This window comes from Mandrillus leucophaeus, unplaced genomic scaffold (assembly GCF_000951045.1).
Source record: "Mandrillus leucophaeus isolate KB7577 unplaced genomic scaffold, Mleu.le_1.0 Scaffold848, whole genome shotgun sequence".
Lineage (NCBI taxonomy): Eukaryota > Metazoa > Chordata > Mammalia > Primates > Cercopithecidae > Mandrillus > Mandrillus leucophaeus.
In genome coordinates this window covers 335,876-355,434 of record NW_012109230.1, presented here as the reverse complement: position 1 = coordinate 355,434, position 19,559 = coordinate 335,876, and the positions used below count along the sequence as shown (strand labels likewise).

The window sequence follows — 19,559 nt, the reverse complement described above, 5'->3', positions numbered from 1 at the left end:
CTCCTGCCTCAGCCTCCCAAGTAGCTGGGACTACAGGCGCCCGCCACCATGCCTGGCTAATTTTTTGTATTTTTAGTAGAGACAGGGTTTCACCATGTTCGCCAGAATGGTCTCGATCTCCTGACCTGGTGATCTGCCCACCTTGGCATCCCAAAGTACTGGGATTACAGGTGTGAGCCATCGTGCCCGGCCTTTCAGCTTACTTTTATTCCACTTGGGTCTCTGTCCGCTCCTTCAATCTGGTTTGTGTCTTTTTTTTTTTTTTCTTGGTTACTATTTTTTCTTAACTAGTATTCTAATAGAAGTATTTGAACCTTCTCATTCAATCTTCTGCGCATCTTTTCTTTTAAAATCTTATCTGTTTATGTCATTCTCTTGCATTCAGGATTATTTTCACATTTAATTTTCTAATTTCTGATTTTCTCTTCAGCTCTCTCTCTTCTATTTTATAGCTCTTTAAAAAATGGTTTGTCTCAATTATTGTGTGTGTTTGTAAATTTTTTGGCATTTAAAAATCTGCCTGTTTTTACTCTATGGTTTCTATTCCTTCAGCTCTTTGAACATCTTTGACTTTTTAAAACTTTATATTTTGGAATTACTAAAACTCATTTATGGAAATTTCATACATACAAAAAAAAAGAATGATAATGAACCATCTGTGTTCTTTAATCAGCTTTCAACAAGTATCAACAGTCTGCCATTAATTTTAAACATGCTTATTTTAAAGATGCTTTTGGATTCTATTATTATTTCTAATTCCTGGGGTGCAGGTTCTTCCTGTGTCATGGTAGTCTCCCTTATGATGATTTATTTCCTCTTGAAGTGGTTTGTTTTTGTTTTTTTTCCAGTGTAAATTCATTTTGAGTGGGGATTTGTTTCTGTAGGAGTCCCATGTTCCTTGGATGGTGGAAGCATTCCTAAGGGGAATTTTGTTTTTCCCTCTGCTGGGGCTGCACAAGTTTAGCTAGTTGCATTGGTTTGGGTAGTGTGAATTTGAAGCCTGCATCTGTGCCTAGTGAGAGCCCCTCAGTAAGAGTCTCCTGCCAGATGGCAAGGTTCTTTGCAGCTTTGCCAGGCTCGTGGGCAGTGTTTTTAGGCCCAGTTTATGGTGGGTAGTGAATGTAGTCTCTCATGGCCTCTGGCTTTATGCAGTTATTTCAGTTCTGGTTCCTGGCATGCAGGGGCCTACAGCCTGGACTCCCCTCTCTTGGGGTTGATTCAGTCTCCAGCTCTCAGTTCAGCACTCAGCTCTTAAGAACCCTATTCAGGTCACGTTCTCCCTTGAGCCCTTAAGCTTTGCCACTTGCTTACTGATTGCTACCATTTTGTTTCTGCTGCTTTGGACTCTGCTTTCTTTCTGGGTTTCAAGCTCAGCTATGTGTGCAAGGGGTAGAGTGTTAAATGTTATCCAGCTTTTCTATGTGAGGTTTTCTTTGGGGAAGGAGGGAGGGAGATGGTGGCGTTCCTTCACATCAGACTATCCTCTCACAGTTTTGTTTGCTTGTTTTCTTGTTTTTGTTTTTTAATAGCTAAGACTTTTTGACCTCTTATGTGCCAAGTACTTTATTTCATTTCATTGTGTGAGGCAGGTCTTAATATTATCCCCTTTATGTGTTTGTTTTATTTACAAATGAGGAAAAAGGTCAAGTGGGAAGCTTGTGGTCTCACAGTTGGGAAACTGGCTAGTGATACTCCCTCTTGCTCCCTTCCAGATGGAACAGGAGAAAAATAATCTTTTCTCAGTGGTTTTATTACTCTACAAATGATTTTTACTTATTTTTTCTGATTGTCAAGGTAATACAGGCTCATTTTAGAAAATATGGAAAATATAAAAATTTGTAAAGAAGAAAATATAATCACTACAGCCACGTAACTTAGATTTAATATAACTATAAACATTTGTTGTATTTTCTTTGTGTTTTAGAGAAAAATGCCTACTATGGATATAGTTTTAAATTTTATATACAGGCTGGGTGCAGTGGCTCACACCTGTAACCCCAGCACTTTGGAAGGCCAAGGCAGGTGGATGGCTTGAGCCCAGGAGTTCAAAACCAGCCTGGGCAATGTGGCGAAACCCTGTCTCTACAAAAGAAAAAAAAAAAAAACCACAAACACACACACACACAGACACACATACAAAACCACAAAAAAAAATTAGCCGGAGTGGTGGCACACACCTGTAATCCCAGCTACTCAGGAAGCTGAGGCAGGAGAATCGCTTGAATCTGGGAGATCGGGGTTGCAGTGAGCCAAGATTGCACCACCGCACTCCAGCCTGGGCAATAGAGCAACTCTATGTCAAAACAAAAAAAAAAAAAAAAAAAATTTATATACAGTTTCGTGCTTAACTTTTATCACCTAACAGGCCATGAGCAATTTAAAGTATTATTTTAAAATATTTTAGTTTTCAAATTATATTACAGAAGTCATAACTCAGATAACTTTAGAAATATGGAAACGTATGAAATAAAAGTCCGACTCTTCAGGTGTAATTGTTAACAGTTTGGTCTACACCTTTTTAGAGTGTTTTCTTTTCACAAGTATATTTTGTCTGTTCTACCACTTACTTTTGTACTCAGTGTTCTGGCAGTCCTCCATGAGTGTTCATGAAGATCTATTTTTCGTGTTTTTATAATTATTTAAAATCACATAAAGGGTATGAAGAGGTGTTCATGAAAATTAAAACAATATGGAAAAATACAGAGTAAAAATTTGTAGTTAAAAAAATACCATGGTGTCCTGTTGCCTGTCCTGTGTCCTTATACCCCACAAGTAGGAGTGAATCAGCTTCTAGGACTGTTTCTGTGTGTTTACTGACTGAAGTGTGCAGTCACAGAATGTGAGTGTGAATGTACTTGTGTATGTATGTGTAGTGTGTATAACCCTATGCCCTGGTGTATATATTTCTGTGGTGGGATAGATTATTATAGATGTTGATTAGGTGTCTATGTATATATTAGCTTTTCAATATATACTATTAAATCACCCTCAAAGATATTACTCCACTTTGCTACCAGTAATATATTTTCCCAAACCCTTGTCAACATTAGTTATTATTAGTCCTTTTATTTTTGCTGTCTTTTCATATGCTTATGAAACTCCTGGGCTCCAGCAGTCCTTGTGCTTCAGCCTCCCAAAGTGCTGGGATTATAGGTTGGGATTATAGGTGTGACCTGCCGTGCCCAGCCCATAGTTTGCCTTTCAACTTGATGTGTGGTTCTTTAATCAAGTAGGGGTTTAAAATTTTGATGTAGCTAAATTTATTGATTTTTCTCTTTATAGTTTCTGTCATACTTGAGAAGGCCTTTCCCTAAGGTTACAAAAAATATTCTTCTCTATTCTTAATACTTTATGGTTGTATTTTTAATAATAGCTCTTTACTATATCTAGAATGAATGAGAAGGATGAATAGAATGAATAGGAATCAAGTGTGTTCAAAGAGTGTTGCTATTTTTAATGATTTTTAATGGCTGCATAATGTTTTATCACATGGATAGCACCTTCATGTGTTGTCCATTCCCTTAATGTCAGACATTTAGACTGCTTTTAATTTTTTACTCTTATAAATAAAATTATACTGTATTTCTAGTTATTTCCTTAGGATAGAGTCATAGACCAGAATTACAAGATCAGGAGGAGACTTAAGAAAGTGACCTAGTTATAAGCAGGGACTTAAAGCTGCCCTGCCTGCAATTGATTCTCAACTCCACCATTTGGTCACCTTATAACCAAGTCACTCACTTCCTTGTGCCTTGGTTTTCTGAACTGAAGAGTAGGGATAGTAATAGTACCCACTTCAGAGCACTGTGTTGAGGATTGAATGTCAATACACATAAAATGCTGGAATAGTGCCTGGCAGGTAGTTGGCGCAGAGTCCCTGACTTAAGATGGTTCAACTTACTATTTTTCAACCTTATGGTGGTACAAAAGCAGTACACACTCAGTAGAAACTACTTCAAGTACCCATACAACTATTCTGTTTTTCCTCTTTCATTGTAGTATTCAGTAAATTACAAGATACTTAACACATTATTATAAAATAGGCTTTGTATTAAATGACTTTGCCTAACTGTAGGCTAATATATGTGTTCTGAGCACGTTTAAGGTAGGCTAGGTTGCACTCCAGCCCTGGCGACAGGGCAAGACTCTGTCTCAAAAAAAAAAAAAAAAAAAAGGCAGGCTAGGTTAAGCTATGATGTTCAGTAGGCTAGGTGTATTAAATACTTTTCCGACAACGGTATTTTTTTTTTTTTTTCCGGGATGAAGTCTCGCTCTGTCGCCCAGGCTGGAGTGCAACAGCACAATCTTGACTTTCTGCAACCTCTGCCTCCCAGGTTCAAGCAATTCTCCTGCCTCCACCTCCCGAGTAGCTGAGATTACAGGCATCTGCCACCATACCCAGCTAATTTTGTATTTTTAGTAGAGGTGGGGTTTTACTGTGTTGGCCAGACTAGTCTCGAACTCCTGTCCTCAGGTGGTCCACCCACCTTGGCCTCCCAAAGTGCTGGGATTACAGGCATGAGCCACCGTGCCCGGCCCAATATTTTCAACTTCTGGTGAGTATATTGGGTTGTTAACGTCATCATAAGTGTTTTTTTGTTGTTTGAGACAGGATCTCACTGTCGCGCAGGTGGGACTGCAGTGGTGTGATTGCTGCTCACTGCAACTTGGAACTCCTAGTCTCAACCAGTCCTCTCACCATGGCTTCCCAGAGTGCTGGGATTACAGGCACGAGCCACCTCACCTGGTCCCCATCATAAGTTGAGGAGCATCTGTACTCAATTATTAGTTGTTGCTGCTGCTGTTTTTATTGTGATAGGCATTTTAAGGCAAGTGACTTTCCAGAAAGGTCATACTATTTTATATTTCCAGTATGGAAATATGGGAGATCCTATTGTACCAACCCTTGTTGTCATTGAAAATTATCATTTTTTGAAACTTTGCTAATTTTACATATGAATCATGGGCCCCTTTTTTAAAAACACAAATTCTTATGTTTATCTCTTGGGCCTTAAAATTTACCTGCTATCTTTAGGAAATGATTTATATTGCCTTCTAGAACCCCTTTCTAGGGTTGTCATTTAGAACTAGCAGCCCACCTTCTTTTAAGTGTGTTCTGATTTCCCCCACCCGGATTCCTCACTTAGCTTGTGCTGAGTCTCCTAAGTTTATTCCCGTTGGCTTGTTCTTCAGTACCGACATTCATTTGAGCCTCGACCATCTGTCAGGCCCTGTGCTTGATGCACCAGCCTCACAGAGGAGTCAGTCACTATCCCCGTGTGAGAGAGCCTCAGCCTGGTAGAGGTGGCAGGTGGCATAGAGACAGTTGTCATCAGAGAAGGAATGTATATACCATAGTAGCATCCTGGGATGGGGGTGTGGACCTGGAGGAAGCCTTAGGAGAAGCTCTGAAAAATCTGTGAATGGGGCTGCCTTTTAAACACAAACTGTGACTGTGTTCTGCCTGAGGACACCCAAACTTGTGGAATCCCAAATTTGAAAATAAAAGAGGGACTTTTTGACTTTATAAAGTAACTTATGATAGCAATTTTTAAAAATGTTCTTCCTATACATTTAAAATGTGTTATTTGGGGGGAAAAAAGTTTTATGAAACTTTTGGGCAAGTTTCCCAACCTCTTAGGTCTGTTTCCTTTCTGTCACCTGTGGGTCCAATGAAGTGTTCTTGTGCTGGGCTCTCCAGCTCTGACTTTGTGCAACTCTGAGTGGAGCCTCTGTGGTGTGAATGGATGTCAACAACCATTGTGGAAGTTCAGGTGGTAGCTCAAGGGTTGGAGTAAGCCATAGTGCTGCCAAGTCAGATTCTGCAGAGAAAAGGAGCGACTTACCTCTGTGGCTCTCAGACTTGGACTTGGCTGGGCCAGTTCATGCCTTGGCATCAGGGTGTCCTCATCACCAACAATGCATTTTAGTTTTTGTGCCTCCTTTTGTAGGAACACCTGTTTCTGGGAAATCTTCTTCATCATTGCATGGGGTGATTCTGTGCCTAGTGGAAAGATGGGACTGCTGCCCTCTCTTCCTCCCCTACTCTGCCCCCTTTCTACAGCTTAATCGAAGAAGTGTCCTTTAGCTCTTTTCCAAGCCACTGAGTTTGAATTGATCTCTACTGCTAGTAAGAGGTGGGAAGGCTCTTTCTGGTTCCTGCTAAAGTTACCTGACAGCGGAAGGTGTGCATCTGATAATTATAACTCTAGTGCTTCTAAGGCCTGAGCGGTTTAGTTAAGAGCACTAATCCTGATCTTATCAAGAGGTTTTGTAGTCCAACAGTGTTGCTTATAACAGTATCTGTTTTACTTCCTGGGGCTCCCCTCCCCTCTTAGGATTCTCCTGTAATCCTGCCCATTATGCCTTGTGCATGTCTCATTACCTCCTGAAATCAGTTAAAACTGATATGAGGGCAAAGAGTGTTTTTTCTTTTCTTCATACCAAGATCTGAGAATTGGATTTTTAACATTACATCATTAATCAGGCCAGCAGTAGAGCAGTCACAAATGTGGTACACGTAATGCCTGCAGAGCCATGGATCTGGCCAGCGATAAGCTAGTTTATTTGTTGCTTATTGAAAACAACAACAGCCACAGTCAGCCCAAATGCTTTAGTTACATTTTGTATTTTGGAGCAGTTAGTTGGCATCCATGAGCTTGGGATCAGCCCCTTTGAAGTCTAATGATTTTCTTTTTCTTTTTCTTTTTGAGACAGAGTCTCACTCTGTCACCTGGGCTGGAGTGCAGTGGTTCAATCATGGCTCATTGCAGCCTCCATCTTTCAGGCTCAAGCAGTCCTCCTATCTCAGCCTCCCAAGTAGTTTGGACTACAGGCACACGCCACCATGCCCAGCTAATTTTTGAATTTTTTTGTAGAGACGGGTTTTCACCATGTTGCCAGGCTGGTCTCAAACTCCTGGTCTCAAGTGATCTGCCTGCCTCAGCCTCCCAAAGTGCTGGGATTGCAGGCATGAGCCACCATGCCTGGCCTGAAGTCTAGTGATTTTCTAATGATTACTTTGAGGTTCAGGTCCTAGGAATTTGCTTAAATCCTTGACCTTGGGATTCATAATCTATTTGATTTATAGAGAATAGACACATTATCGTTCTGTGTCTTTTTTTAAAATTAATTAATATTTTTTATTTTTTTGAAATAGGGTCTTGCCTTGTTGCCCAGGCTGGAGTGTAGTGGTACAATTGTATCTCACTGCAACCTCAGCCTCCCAGGCTCAAGCGATCCTCCCACTGCATCCTCCCAAGTAGCTGGGACTATAGGCATGTACCACCATGCCCAGCTAATTTTTAATTTTTTTAAAATTTTGTAGAGATGGAGTCTCAATATGTTTCCTGGGCTTAAGCAATCCTTCCGCCTCAGCCTCCTAAAGTGCTGGGATTACAGGTGTGAGCCACCGCACCCTGTTCTGTGTCTTCAGAGAACTCTCAAGAATCTCTATAAAAGTTGTCAGTATGCGCAATGGTGATTTAAGGACAGGGCAGTTTCTGAGAGGTTCCAAAATATCAGGAACCCAAGTGAAGACTTGTTAGCTTAGCCCCTGGGCTTTAAACTCTAAGGAAGGGTTAACCCTTGCCTTGGGGAGGAATGAGGTATGGGAACTAAAATTGCTTTGGACATCTGAGCTGCGCTTTAATAAGATATTCCAGGTGGTCAAGGCGTAATCCTAAAATAGCCTAGATACTTAATTGCTTTTAAAGTCAGGCGCTTCTGTCTCTGGGGAGGTACAGCTCTAAGGAATGCAGGGCTGGCTCCTAAGATCTTAGAGGCATGGTCGGTTTTTTTTTTTTTTTTTTTAATCTCAGTAAAAAGAAAAGATCCAAGGTAGCCTTCTTGGATCAGGAGACCTTCGTTAAATCTACCCCTTTCTTCTCATTGGCAGTAAGCCTTTGGCTTCTCCTGCTGCCAAGTTTCATAACCTGGCTTCTTCCAGGGCTGTGAGATTGGTTTTGTCACCCCACCTCCCTGGGCAGTGGTCTGTTTTCATTAGTATTTAAAGGCTTCCTGCTTGATCCCCTGTCCAGCCTCTGTTTGCATCAGAACATACCTTTCTCACTATAAGAATTCAGATTAATCTTTCTCTTTCTCTTTCATCCCCTCAATCCAGATCCAGCTAATTCTCTATTTATGGCACTTATTTCTCCCTGGTTCTGCTACTCTCCATCTCCCCCAGTCCCACATTCTCAACTTGGGCTACTGCACAGTCACCTACCCCCAGTGCAGCCTTTCCCTCTAAATTTTTCAATACCATTTACAAAATCTGTCAGCATTACAAGTCATTACTGAGGGGCATTAAACATGTTTTTGATTAAATGAAAAATCATACTACTTTCTTACTTGTAATTCAAAGACTAAATAGGCCGGGCGCAGTGGCTCACACCTGTAATCCCAGCACTTGGGGAGGCTGAGATGGGCAAATCACCTGAGGTCAGGAGTTTGAGTCCAGCCTGGCCAACATGGTGAAACCCTGACTCTACTAAAAAAAAAAATACAAAAATTAGCTGGGCATGGTGGCATGTGCCTGTAATCCCAGCTACTCGGGAGGCTGAGGCACCAGAATCACTTGAACCAGGGAGGCGGGGGTTGTAGTGAGCCCAGATTGCACCACTGCACTCCAGCCTGAATGAGCGAGTGAGACTCCGTCTCAAAAGAGAAAAAAAGAAAGACTAAATAAATAATGTGAAGGTATCAGTTCTATGAGAAATTTTCTGATTTCAGTGCAGCCTGGTTCCAAATCATTGTAGGATGGAAAGCAAATGATAAGTTGTGACAAATGGTTCAGATTAATCTAGAAAGTATAGTTTTTTAAAATAAAACAAAATGAGCGTAATTGTGTTTTGTAATTGTTTGTCTCTCGCTGTCTCTCCATTAGACAGTAAGCTCCATGAGGTGATCATCTGTCTTCTTGTTTTTCCTTCAGAACCTTTTACCGTAACTGATAAATTCTAGGTGATCAAATGTTTGTACATGAATGAATGTAATGAAAAAAAAAAAAGGAAAAGTGAAAATCCCCCATGATTCCAATCCAATTAGGTGTCTTTATACATTTGTATGTTTCTGTTTTTTTTTTCAACTAAAATGTGCCACTAAACAGTCTAAAACATTGATTTAATCATGTGCTTTTCTGTCCAGAAAACATCCACTGCCTCCCCACTGTTCACAGTTCAGAGTTTAAATTTCCTTCTGGTATTCAAGGCATCTCACAGCCCCTTTCAACCTTAACTATTCAGACTTTCTGTCCTTATATCCTCCCTGTCAAAACATGCCTTGTTTATCCCCCACTCCATGCTCATTTAAACTGTAAATCTCCCTTCAACCCATTCTTCAAGACCAGCTTAACCTCCACCTCTAAGCCACCCAGCCTTTTCTTCTACCTCCTGAGCACCCTGGGTTTTCCTATTTGTTGTCTTGCAATTATATGCTATATGTGTTCGGTTTGTTTTTCCAACCTCATGGTGGACTCCCAGTGGTGGGAACTCTTTTTTTTTAAGTGGTATTCTCAGCACCTTGTACAATGCCCTACCTGGGGTAGGGTCTCAGGAAATCTGTGTTGAATAAACTTGTCATCAGGTCTTTGCTTCTCAGGACAGAAAGGGACCCTAGAGACCATCTCCTCCAACCCTGTCTCATGTTGGATTCTGCATCATGACATGCCATACAGATGGTCGTCCAGAGACAGCAAACTGCCCACCTCTTGGGAAGCTCACTCCATTACCAGGCAGTCCTAATTGTTTTAAAAAAAAAGTCCTTCTGTAGACCTGAAATCTTCCTCCAGGTAACTTCTGCCTATCACCCTAGTTGTGCCCTCTGGGGCTTTAGAAAGAAAGGAGGAAAAAGCCTAGTTTCTTTTCACTCACTAGCTTTAGATTTTCAAAGATAGTGAGTCTGTTTATTTCCCCTGTATGCTGTTGAAATGGGTTCCAGGGTTGAGATGCTGGGGAAGCATTATTCTAATTTTGAGTAGCAGTCAGGTTAGACCTTGATTCATTATTTTTGAAGGCGTGTGTGTACGTGTCACGGTGTAAGCTGCCATCTTCCTCTGGTCCATTCAGAGGTGTAGCCCTCTTCTCTCTTTCTCTCTCCCTCTCCCCTGATCCTCTGTCTTCTGGGGGAAGATGGGGCTCATTCTACTTGAATGGTCTATTTTGGAGGGAGGTAAAAAGTTAGCAATTCTTATTTCAGAACTGCCAGATAACTCTCCTGGGCAAGCATTGTGTGAGGGCTGTTTTTCATTTGGCTAAAGTGCCCAGGTGGAGCCATGAGATAAAGCAAGGAATAAAAGAATCTCCCATTGATAGGAGCCGCCCAGTGCTGTGACCTGGGCATTTCAGGAATCTATGGACAGTGGATTTTATTCTCACTTCTTTTTCTTCCTTTCTCCCTTCCTGATCTTCCTACCCAGAACACTTAGTGTTATTCTTTCCAACTACAAGTCAGCATGGTGTAACAGAGAGAACCAAACAGACCTAGGTTTACATCCTGGCACTGTCACTAAGAAGCTCTGAGCGGGTTATTTGAGCTCTTTGAGCCATTGTTTTCCCATTTCTAAAATAACCACTTCTACATTATAGAATTAAGTGAGAAAATGCTTGTAAGGCTCCTGGTACAATCCTTGGTATGCAGAAGGCACACAAACACTAGCTTTCTGCTACCTTTTCCCTTTCCCCCCACCTTCTTTTCCTGGGGAAAATTAGCTGAATGTAGGTATAGTAGCCAAAGCTAGTCTTGGGTGTGTATTTGGGAGCAAACTATCAGTTTCCTGTGAGCTCCTGGAGAGATCAAAGATGTTAAAAGACAGTTCTCAAGTAGGAGAGGCTGAGAAGGCTGTAAATGGCAATAAGTGGCCACTCTGGCTACTGTTGACTTCCCACACACATTTCTGGGCTATATAATACTGCTGCCTGCTGCTGATGGTGTAACAAAGTCTGTTCCCTGGGCAGGTTAAACTTGCGTGCAGCAAGCCTTCAACCGAAATGCTTTCCTCATCAACCTCTTTTGATCCCTAAAATGTTGAGCTGTCTCTTTTTGGGTTTGTTTTCCCCACACTCCATCTGCCTCTGTTCCCTGCTTTCTTCCACCATTACAGTCTCAGTCAGCCACAGTCAGCATCTGAGAAAAAATTATTTCTGGGCTGATAATTTTCTAGTAGTCACACCCATACCCTATTGATAAGCCGAGAAAGCTACTGCACACAAACTTGAATTGCATAAGTGACCATGTTTCACAACAGTTGATCAGAGTTAAGAACCAAGAAAATAACTGGTTAAGCCTATAACCCACCCAGTGAAAGGGGGAGGGGAAGACAGAGGAGCTGTGGGGTTGGAGATCCCACGGGGGAGCCCATCTCTGTCTTTTAGCAGAGGTGTCAGTGCTCCCTCTTTATTTTTTTATTATTATTATTATTATTATTATTATTTTGGTAGAGATGGGGTCTCCCTTACCAGCCTGGCCAACATGGCAAAACCCCACCTCTACCAAAAATACAAAAATTAGCCAGGCATACTGGCATGTACCTGTAGTCCCAGCTACTCAGGAGGATGATGCAGGAGAATTGCCTGAACCTGGGAGGTGGAGGTCGCCGTGACCCAAGATCATGCCACTACACTCCAGCCTACGCAATAGAGAAAGACTGTCTCAAAAAAAAAAAAAAAAAAAAAAAAGAGAGAGAGAGAAAGAGTCTTCCTATATTGCCCAGGTTGGTCTTAAAGTGCTGGAATTATAGGCAAGAGCCACCATGCCCAGCCGGTCAGTGCTTTCTATGCGCCCAGGGCTGGAGACAGACAAGTAACTGAACAAAGGTGATAGAGCCCAGAGGAGAAAGGCATTGAATCTGCCTGCTGGGCAGAGGCAGGAGGCTCTGCTAGACTGTGAAAGGCAGGCAAGGCTCAGGAATTACTCTCACCTCAACCAGAAAATCCTGTGAAGCAGGATCAAAGTTTAACTGCCTTAAGACAAAGAATGAATGCACGCTGGACATTTTTGCATCAGCCCCAGCTGAATGGAGCATCCTTGCCTTGGAGCTGGACAAAAGAAAATACCTCCTCTCTGGGCAACTATTTTCCCCACATTTTCTTTAAATAGAGTAACTGACAGTTCCTATCTGTGGAATGGGTCCAACAGTGGGATTACTCAGAGTTCGGTGTCTCATTTCTTTCCTGCTCTGGCAAGTCTTCCTGATCTCTGTGGTCACCAAGCTGAAGGCATTTCAAGCTAAGTGGGTCACACTTAGTGGGCTCTGTGCAAGGCCTCACCATCCTACTGCTCGGATTCTCTTGCAGGTTGGACAAAGCTGGAGAAGTCAAGAGGACCCTACCGGCCCCAGCCCCCATCCTACCAAGGCATTCTCCGTGCCTGGAGCCGAGCGCTCACACTTGGGTGTTTATTTTCACACATAGTCACATAGTGGTCACAGCAGCGTGCTTGTTTTCACACTGCTCTCCTGCTGTGGAAAGCCCTGTCTGACTTTTTAGGTTGTGGATTCCACCCTTTCCACCCAACTGAGTGTTGAATAGTTTTTGAGTGAGCATTCAGAGTGCTTGGAAGTTACTATAATTAGCAAAAAAAAAAAAAAAAATGGTGCTTTCATCTCTTGATGACTGATAGAGAAAGAATCCTTCTGTGAACGAGATCAGCTTCAGAGCTCTGGCCAGAGAGTTGGGAATTGAGCTGCCGCAGTAAACAGCTGACATAACAGAAGCGGCAATGATCCCCCATTAAATGTCTTTCAGCTGATAGGGGCTCCCGGGATAATTGACTTTCCAGCAGGAATTACTGGCTCAAACAAAATCACTGGGCATTAGGGCAACCTACTGCATCCTTTGAAAGGGGGAATGTAACTCTCTCTGGTTTTGCTGACCTGACAGGCATAATTCATCTTGATTATTCATTGTGCTAGTTGCCACCAGATGACACCAGATTTAGGGTGACTGTAATTACAATGTGGGATGAGCTTTAGCTTTTTTTTCTTTCTAAACAATGTTCCTCCCACTTGGTTATTGGCTCCCCTCAGCTGAAGGTACTGTAGGAAGGGATCCAACAATGTCTGCCTTGGGAGATGATGAGTGCACGGTCAGACAGCATTTACCGAGCAGTTCCGTACACACGTCTTTTACTAGATAAGCAGAGAAACAGTTTGGTGTAGTCTGTTTCGTTTTAACTGACAGAGTGTCACTTCTTGATTATACTTACATCATTGTGTGCCAGACTGCTGCTATCAGAAAGTGGGTCTGCATCTCAGAGCCCACTTTGAATAGGTGAAGCAAAGTATGGCCCCAAAATATAACTGTATAATGCCTTCTCCTTTCAGACAAGCTTTATTAAAGGGGAAGGTGGAAGAGAATGGAATTCAACCAAGCTTTTATTTCATTGACATGGTTTTAGAAGAAGATTCCTGAGTAGTCCAAAGAATGTTCTCCCAAGAAACCACTGCTCCCCAGCTCCACATGTCCTTTCCTCACCACATACATACCCCGGGCAGCTGGGTGGCATGGTGCGCATGCGCCTGTGGTCCTATGGGAGAAATGAGTATGACAGATTTGGTGTGGGACCTCCACTGACCGGTGGGTCGGGGTGAACAACAGAGTTCTCCTGTGAGAGTTCATACCCTCACTAGCACAAAGACTTTTTGAACCCCCTGTAAGGTATCTGTATATTTTTTGAAGAGGTGCTTAATTGGTGTACCAGGCAATGTGCCATGTGCCTGAGGACAAAGATAAATAAGACACCTTTGCTCTCAAGGAGATTACTATATGGTGGGGATGACAGATACTTTCCAAGTAATATGTTAAAAATCTAAGCTAGAAGTGAACAGAGATTGCTTCTAGAGTACTTAGTATAGCCATGATCGAAGGAAAGGCTTTCCGCTGAAGAGATACCTGATTGGAGGAATAAGAGTTACTGGACTTGGCTGGGCACAGTAGCTCATGCCTGTATTCCCAGCACTTTGGGAGGCCGAGGTGGGCAGATCACCTGAGGTCAGGAGTTGGAGATCAGCCTGGCCAGCATGGTGAAACCCCATCTCTACTAAAAATACAAAAAAAAAAAAAAAAAAAAAGTGAGCCGGGCGTGGTGGCATGCACCTGTAATCCCAGCTACCCAGGAGGTTGAGGCAGGAGAATCGCTTGAACCCGCGAAGTGGAGGTTGCAGTGAACTGAGATCGCACCATTGCATTCCAGTTTGGGCAACAAGAGCGAAACTCCGTCTCAGAAAAAAAAAAAAAAAAAGAGTTACTGGACTGAATAAAGATGGGAAGCAAGTTTAAAGAATATTTGCCATTCCTTCCTATTTAGTTGAATGGTGTTGCTTCAACCCATTCACTCAAGATGGGCCTAGATTTTCATTGTTTCTCTAATAAAAATGAACTCTCGCCCTAGTGGCACAGAGTCTGTACCTTGGGAACAATCTCAGGCCATGGTGGCCCTCGTATCACCATGAATTCTTGCCATGCGGCTTAGGGTTTTGAATGGTGAGGCTTGGCTAAGAGACCAACTTCAGGATGTATGTGCTGCTTGCTTTGACCCTTATCACTTAGAGTGTTGTGTAGGAAACCAGGCGAGGTATCTTCCCAGTCTGCAGGAAAGTGGTGCATCTCAGAGTGATGGCTTCTGAGGATCAGCTGGGAATGAGCCCCTTCTAAGCAACGTGGGCCTTTGTGTCTTCCTCTTCCAGGATTATCAAGTATAAATGACACCCACCCTTCTCCAACAAATGAAGAAGATTCTTCCACCCGATTCCCTCTTTATTTTGGAATCAAATCGAAAGCAAAAAAAAAAAAAAAAGATGTCCCTGTAAGGGTGGCAGATTTAGTCTTCTGAGGTGTCTTTTATAGTATGAGTGAGGATAGCACAATTGCTAAGCGTCTTCATCTTTGCCCTAAATGACTGCCTTGCCCTCCGTCCTAACTCTTTCTCTTCCTTTGCCCCTCTCAACTTTGTGTTTTGTTCCCTTGTAGAATGGTGGTTTGGCCTGGAGTGATGATGCAGATGGAGGCCGGGGAAGAGAGATCTCTCGAGATTTTGCCAAGGTCTGTAATATTTCCTTTGTGATATAGATAGGGGCAGTTCTGCAGTGGCTTGTTATAGCTGCTTCCTGAGAAATAAGGACCAAAGTAGCCAGTGAGTTGCATTTGTAGTGATTCAGATGGCCATAGTGTAACTGGTATAAGACTTCAGCAAGATGGAATTTTTCATTGTGTGTTTTTCTTGGGGGATTGGGATTGCAGCTGTATGAACTGGACGGTGATCCTGAAAGGAAAGAGTTCCTGGATGACCTCTTCGTCTTTATGCAGAAGAGGGGTGAGTGTGCATCTACTCATCGTTCCAATTCAGGGAATACTGATAGAGTGCCTACTGTGTGCTAATCACTGTTAAACATCCTGGACCACTAATCCTCATCCAGGAGGACAAGAGGCATTTACTGCCATTTGGTTGTGGATTTAGCCAAATAACTGATAGCCAGATTGAAGAGGACAGAGAAGGCGTTGGCGCAAAGTAGATGGAATGATCGTCCACATTTGGCCCTGCCTGATTTTGTGTCTCTTCTTCCAATTAACTGGTCTCTGGAATCACTTCAAATTCAAATATGCCTTTTTTAAGCCTTAAAGCTACCCTGGACTTCACTTAATCTAGCATGTAAGGCTTCTTGTTGGCGTATCTAGTCTCATGGAGACTGAGAAAGGTAAGTGAAAGAATAGAGGCCCCTCAGGATATTTTGGAAAGGTCTGAAATGATCCTTGGAAAGGAAAGGCCAGCACTTTCTTCTTACCCATTGACTTTTGATGTTTGTATTTGCTGGCTTGGTTAGAACATTCCTGCAGTTTAACGGTCAGGTACATAGGCGTCTGCTTTTTTTTTTTTTTTTTTTTGAGATAGAGTCTCACTCTGTTGCCCAGGCTGGAGTGCCGTGGCATGATCTCAACTCACTACAACCTCTGCCTCCCGTGTTCAGGCAATTCTCGTGCCTCAGCCTCACAAGTGGCTGGGACTACAGGTGCCCACCACCATGCCTGGTTAATTTTTGTATTTTTTTTTTCACTAGAGATGGGGTTTCACCATGTTGGCCAGGCTGGTCTCAAAATCCTGACCTTAAGTGATCCACCTGTCTTGGCCTCCCAAAGTACTGGGATTATAGGCATGAGCCACTGCGCCCAGCCGCCATCTGCTTTATAACGCACCCTCCCAATTCTCTTTCCTTCTCTCCTCACTCCCTGCACATACGCAAGAGCCATCTCCACTATAGACTATGGTGTGACTGAGTTTAGAGCTGAGTGACTCAACTTCCTGGCTTTGTATTCAGTCATAGCAATGGGTTCACCAGCCAAGTCAGCCCTCAGAATGCATGGCCAGCACCCCAGCCTCTCTAGGAGAAGGCCTTCAGCAACCTGTGTGGCTCCACCTTAATCACCCTCAGGACAAAACCACAGGAGAGAACTACTCCCAGTAGCCTGTTCCCAGCATCCTGTTACAGCTGATCATGCATCCCTTGGTGCCTGTGTCAACAACTTTATTGAGACTTAAGAATGAAATCTTCCTCTTTATCCTGGGCCAAGCTGTAATGGCAGCCCCCAGCAGCTAAATATTCTAAGCTCATTTCTGTCTCTTTCCCTCCTTCCTCCCACTCCTTTACCTTTGGCAGCCTTATTGCCTTCTTGGTAGCATGTTTGTTACTGCTGGTTTGCTTAAAAAGGCAATCGAAAGTTTTGAATCTTGGTGTTCCCCAATCTCTAAGCCCATCAAAGCAATCTGAGCAGCCCTCATTAGTTTGCTCCTCCAGCTGTTACCTGGAACTACATGTGTCAGTAAAAAACAAGAATATAATCCTGAGGCTGGGCGCAGTGGCTCCTGCCTGTAATCCCAACACTTTGGGAGGCCAAGGTGGGTGGATCAGGAGGTCAAGAGATCAAGACCATCGTGGCCAACATGGTGAAACTCCGTCTCTACTAAAAATACAAAAATTAGCTGGGTGTGGTGGCGCCTGCCTGTAGTTCCAGCTACTTGGGAGGCTGAGGCAGAAGAATTGCTTGAACTCGGGAGACGGAGGTTGCAGTGAGCCAGGATTCTGCCACTGCACTCTATCCTGGCAACAGAGTGAGACTCCATTCAAAAATAAAGAAGAAAAAAAAAAAAAAAAATATATATATATATATATATGAAATCCTGAAAGATAATGTGACTGGCAGCAGTGAACCTCCCCGTTTGCCCTGAGAGAAAGAAATCCACTTAATACTTTGGTCTCCCCTTCCAATTACCTTTTAATTATTTACAAGCTCCACAAGCCCAGCTGGTGCAAACCCAGGAGCTGATCCTGTCTCAAAGGGGCTGCCATAGCAATATAGATTTTAATCAGCAGTGGAGCTCCACTGCTTTATTTTCCACTTCATTGTTTTTCTCCCTTCCCTGAAGGATTTTTAAAGGAAAATGGAAGTGAGATCAGCCAAGCCAATTGTGCAGATCAGTAACTGTTTACTACTATATGTCCCCACTAGACTAGGAGCTCCTCAAGGAGGACCACTTTGTCATTCTTTCATGTCCCCAGTGCTAGCACAGGGCCAGGCAGGAAGGTGCTCAGGACATGTTTGCTGTGCGAGCAGTCTCGTTGGTTTTCCCGGCTCAGCTTGCCACATGCAGGGTATTCAAGCTGCTTGAGGTTTGGGTGCATCTGTGTCCTTCAGCCAGCTGCCCCATAATTGAGAGTCAGCAGTAGAGAGCAGTCTTTGCTGCATATCCTGCTGTTCTGCGGCAACTGGGACTGCCAGATTGCCATCTAGTATATTTCTGAGTGAACCCAAAGCAGGAGCGAGTGACTTCCTTTGATAATGTCAGTTTATGGTTCTTCAGGTCCTGAGTAAATCTTTGTCCTGTCTTCAGCACTTATGTCAGGTATTTCACTATTTGCTGGCATTACCAACAGAAGGGAAACGGTTCTGTCTGCTACTTGTTACTTTAATAAAAGGTTTCTCAGCCTCAGCACTGTTGACTTTGGGATGGATAGTCCTTTGTTGTGGAGACTGTCCTGTGCACTGTAGGATTTTGTTTTTAGTTTTGAGACAGAGTCTCACTCTGTTGCCTCAGCTGGCATGCAGTGGTGCGATCATAGCTCACTGCAGCCTCAAAGTGCTGAGCTGAAGCCTTTCTCCTGCTTCAGCCTTCTGAGTAGCTGGGACTATAGGTAGGCACCATCATGCCTGGCTAACTTCTTTGTTTTGTAGAAATGGGGTCTCACTATGTTGCCCAGGCTGGTATTGAACTCCTGACCTCAAGTGATCCTCCCACCTTGGCTTTTCAGAGTGCTGGGATTACAGGTGTGAGCCACCGCACCTGGTTACTACAGGATGTTTAGCAGTATCCATGGTCTCTATCCACTAGATACCAATAGCAGTCCCTCAGTCACAACAACCAAAAATGTCTCTAGATGTCATAAATGTCTCCTGGAGGGCAAAATTGTCCCCTGTTGAGACCCTCTGGCATGGAAAGATGGGAAAGAGAATAAAGATGTAAAATTTTCTCTGCAAGAAAAACTCTTAGCTGAGTGTGGTGGCTCACGTCTGTAATCCCACCACTGTGGGAGGCTGAGGCGGGAGGATCAGGTGAGTCCAGGAGTTCAAGACCAGCCTGGGCAACATAGTGAAACCTTGTCCCTACAAAAAATAAAACAAAATTAGCCAGGCGAAGTGATACATGCCTGTAGTCCCAAGCTACTTGGGAGGCTGAGGTGGGCGAATTGCTCAAGCCGGGGAGTTGGAGGCCACCATGAGCCAACATTACACCACTGCCCTCCAGCCTGGACAACAAAGTGAGACCTTGTCTCAAAAAAAAAATCAAAAAAGGAAAAAAAATCTTTTTGTGAAAATCATCTTACCTTCAGTCAGGTACATGAGAGCAAGCCATATCAGGTAGTGCTGTTTCCTGTGACTGAGTGCTACAGGAGTGAATGCTGGGACCTCACCCTGGGCTGGAGTACACAGAAAGCCTCTGAGACGAGCTGTGGCTCTAGTGTATCAGACCCAACCATGTAGGTGGAGGAAAAAATGCTGTGACACATGTGGTCCTGGTGTAGCTGGAAGAACCCTTGTTGGTGGCCCACAGCCAGGGGCCATCCTGGCTGGGTCAGCTGGCACCAGACTCTGAAGGGCTATGTTTGCCCAAAAAGTTAGTACTTCAGTCTATAGATACAGCTAAGTTATTGAAGGCAAAACGTAGGCTTTCAGGAAACTTGTTGTGGCAGTGTGTAGTTGGGCTAGAAAGGAGAGACTGAGGCAGGAAGATAGTGTAGAGGTTTTCCCAGCGATCTCCTTCCTAGAAAACTCTTATCTGGTAGTCTGAACTAGAGTGAGTGATTCAAGAGGATTGGGAGTGGGGCATGGGGGCTCACACCTATAATTCCAGTACTTGGGGAGGCCTAGGTGGGAGGATCACTTGAGACCAGGAGTTTGAGATCAGCCTGGGCAACATAGCAAGACCCCATTCCTATAATTTTTTTTTTTTTTTTTTTTGAGATGGAGTCTTGCTCTGTTGCCCAGGCTGGAGTGCAATGGCACAATCTCGGC

At 43.4% G+C, this 19,559-nt stretch overlaps 1 protein-coding gene across 2 annotated transcripts in view; it reads left to right on the top strand.

Annotated features, from left to right (window-relative positions):
• The window catches only part of ARID3B (AT rich interactive domain 3B (BRIGHT-like)), a 56,612-nt gene that overhangs the window by 16,772 nt on the left and 20,281 nt on the right, over positions 1–19,559 (top strand). For both annotated transcript variants that reach the window (XM_011968532.1, XM_011968531.1), the window contains exons 2-3: positions 14,967–15,038; positions 15,237–15,309. In XM_011968532.1, coding sequence (XP_011823922.1) covers positions 14,967–15,038; positions 15,237–15,309 — 145 coding nt within the window. The remainder of the gene's footprint in view (positions 1–14,966; positions 15,039–15,236; positions 15,310–19,559) is intronic.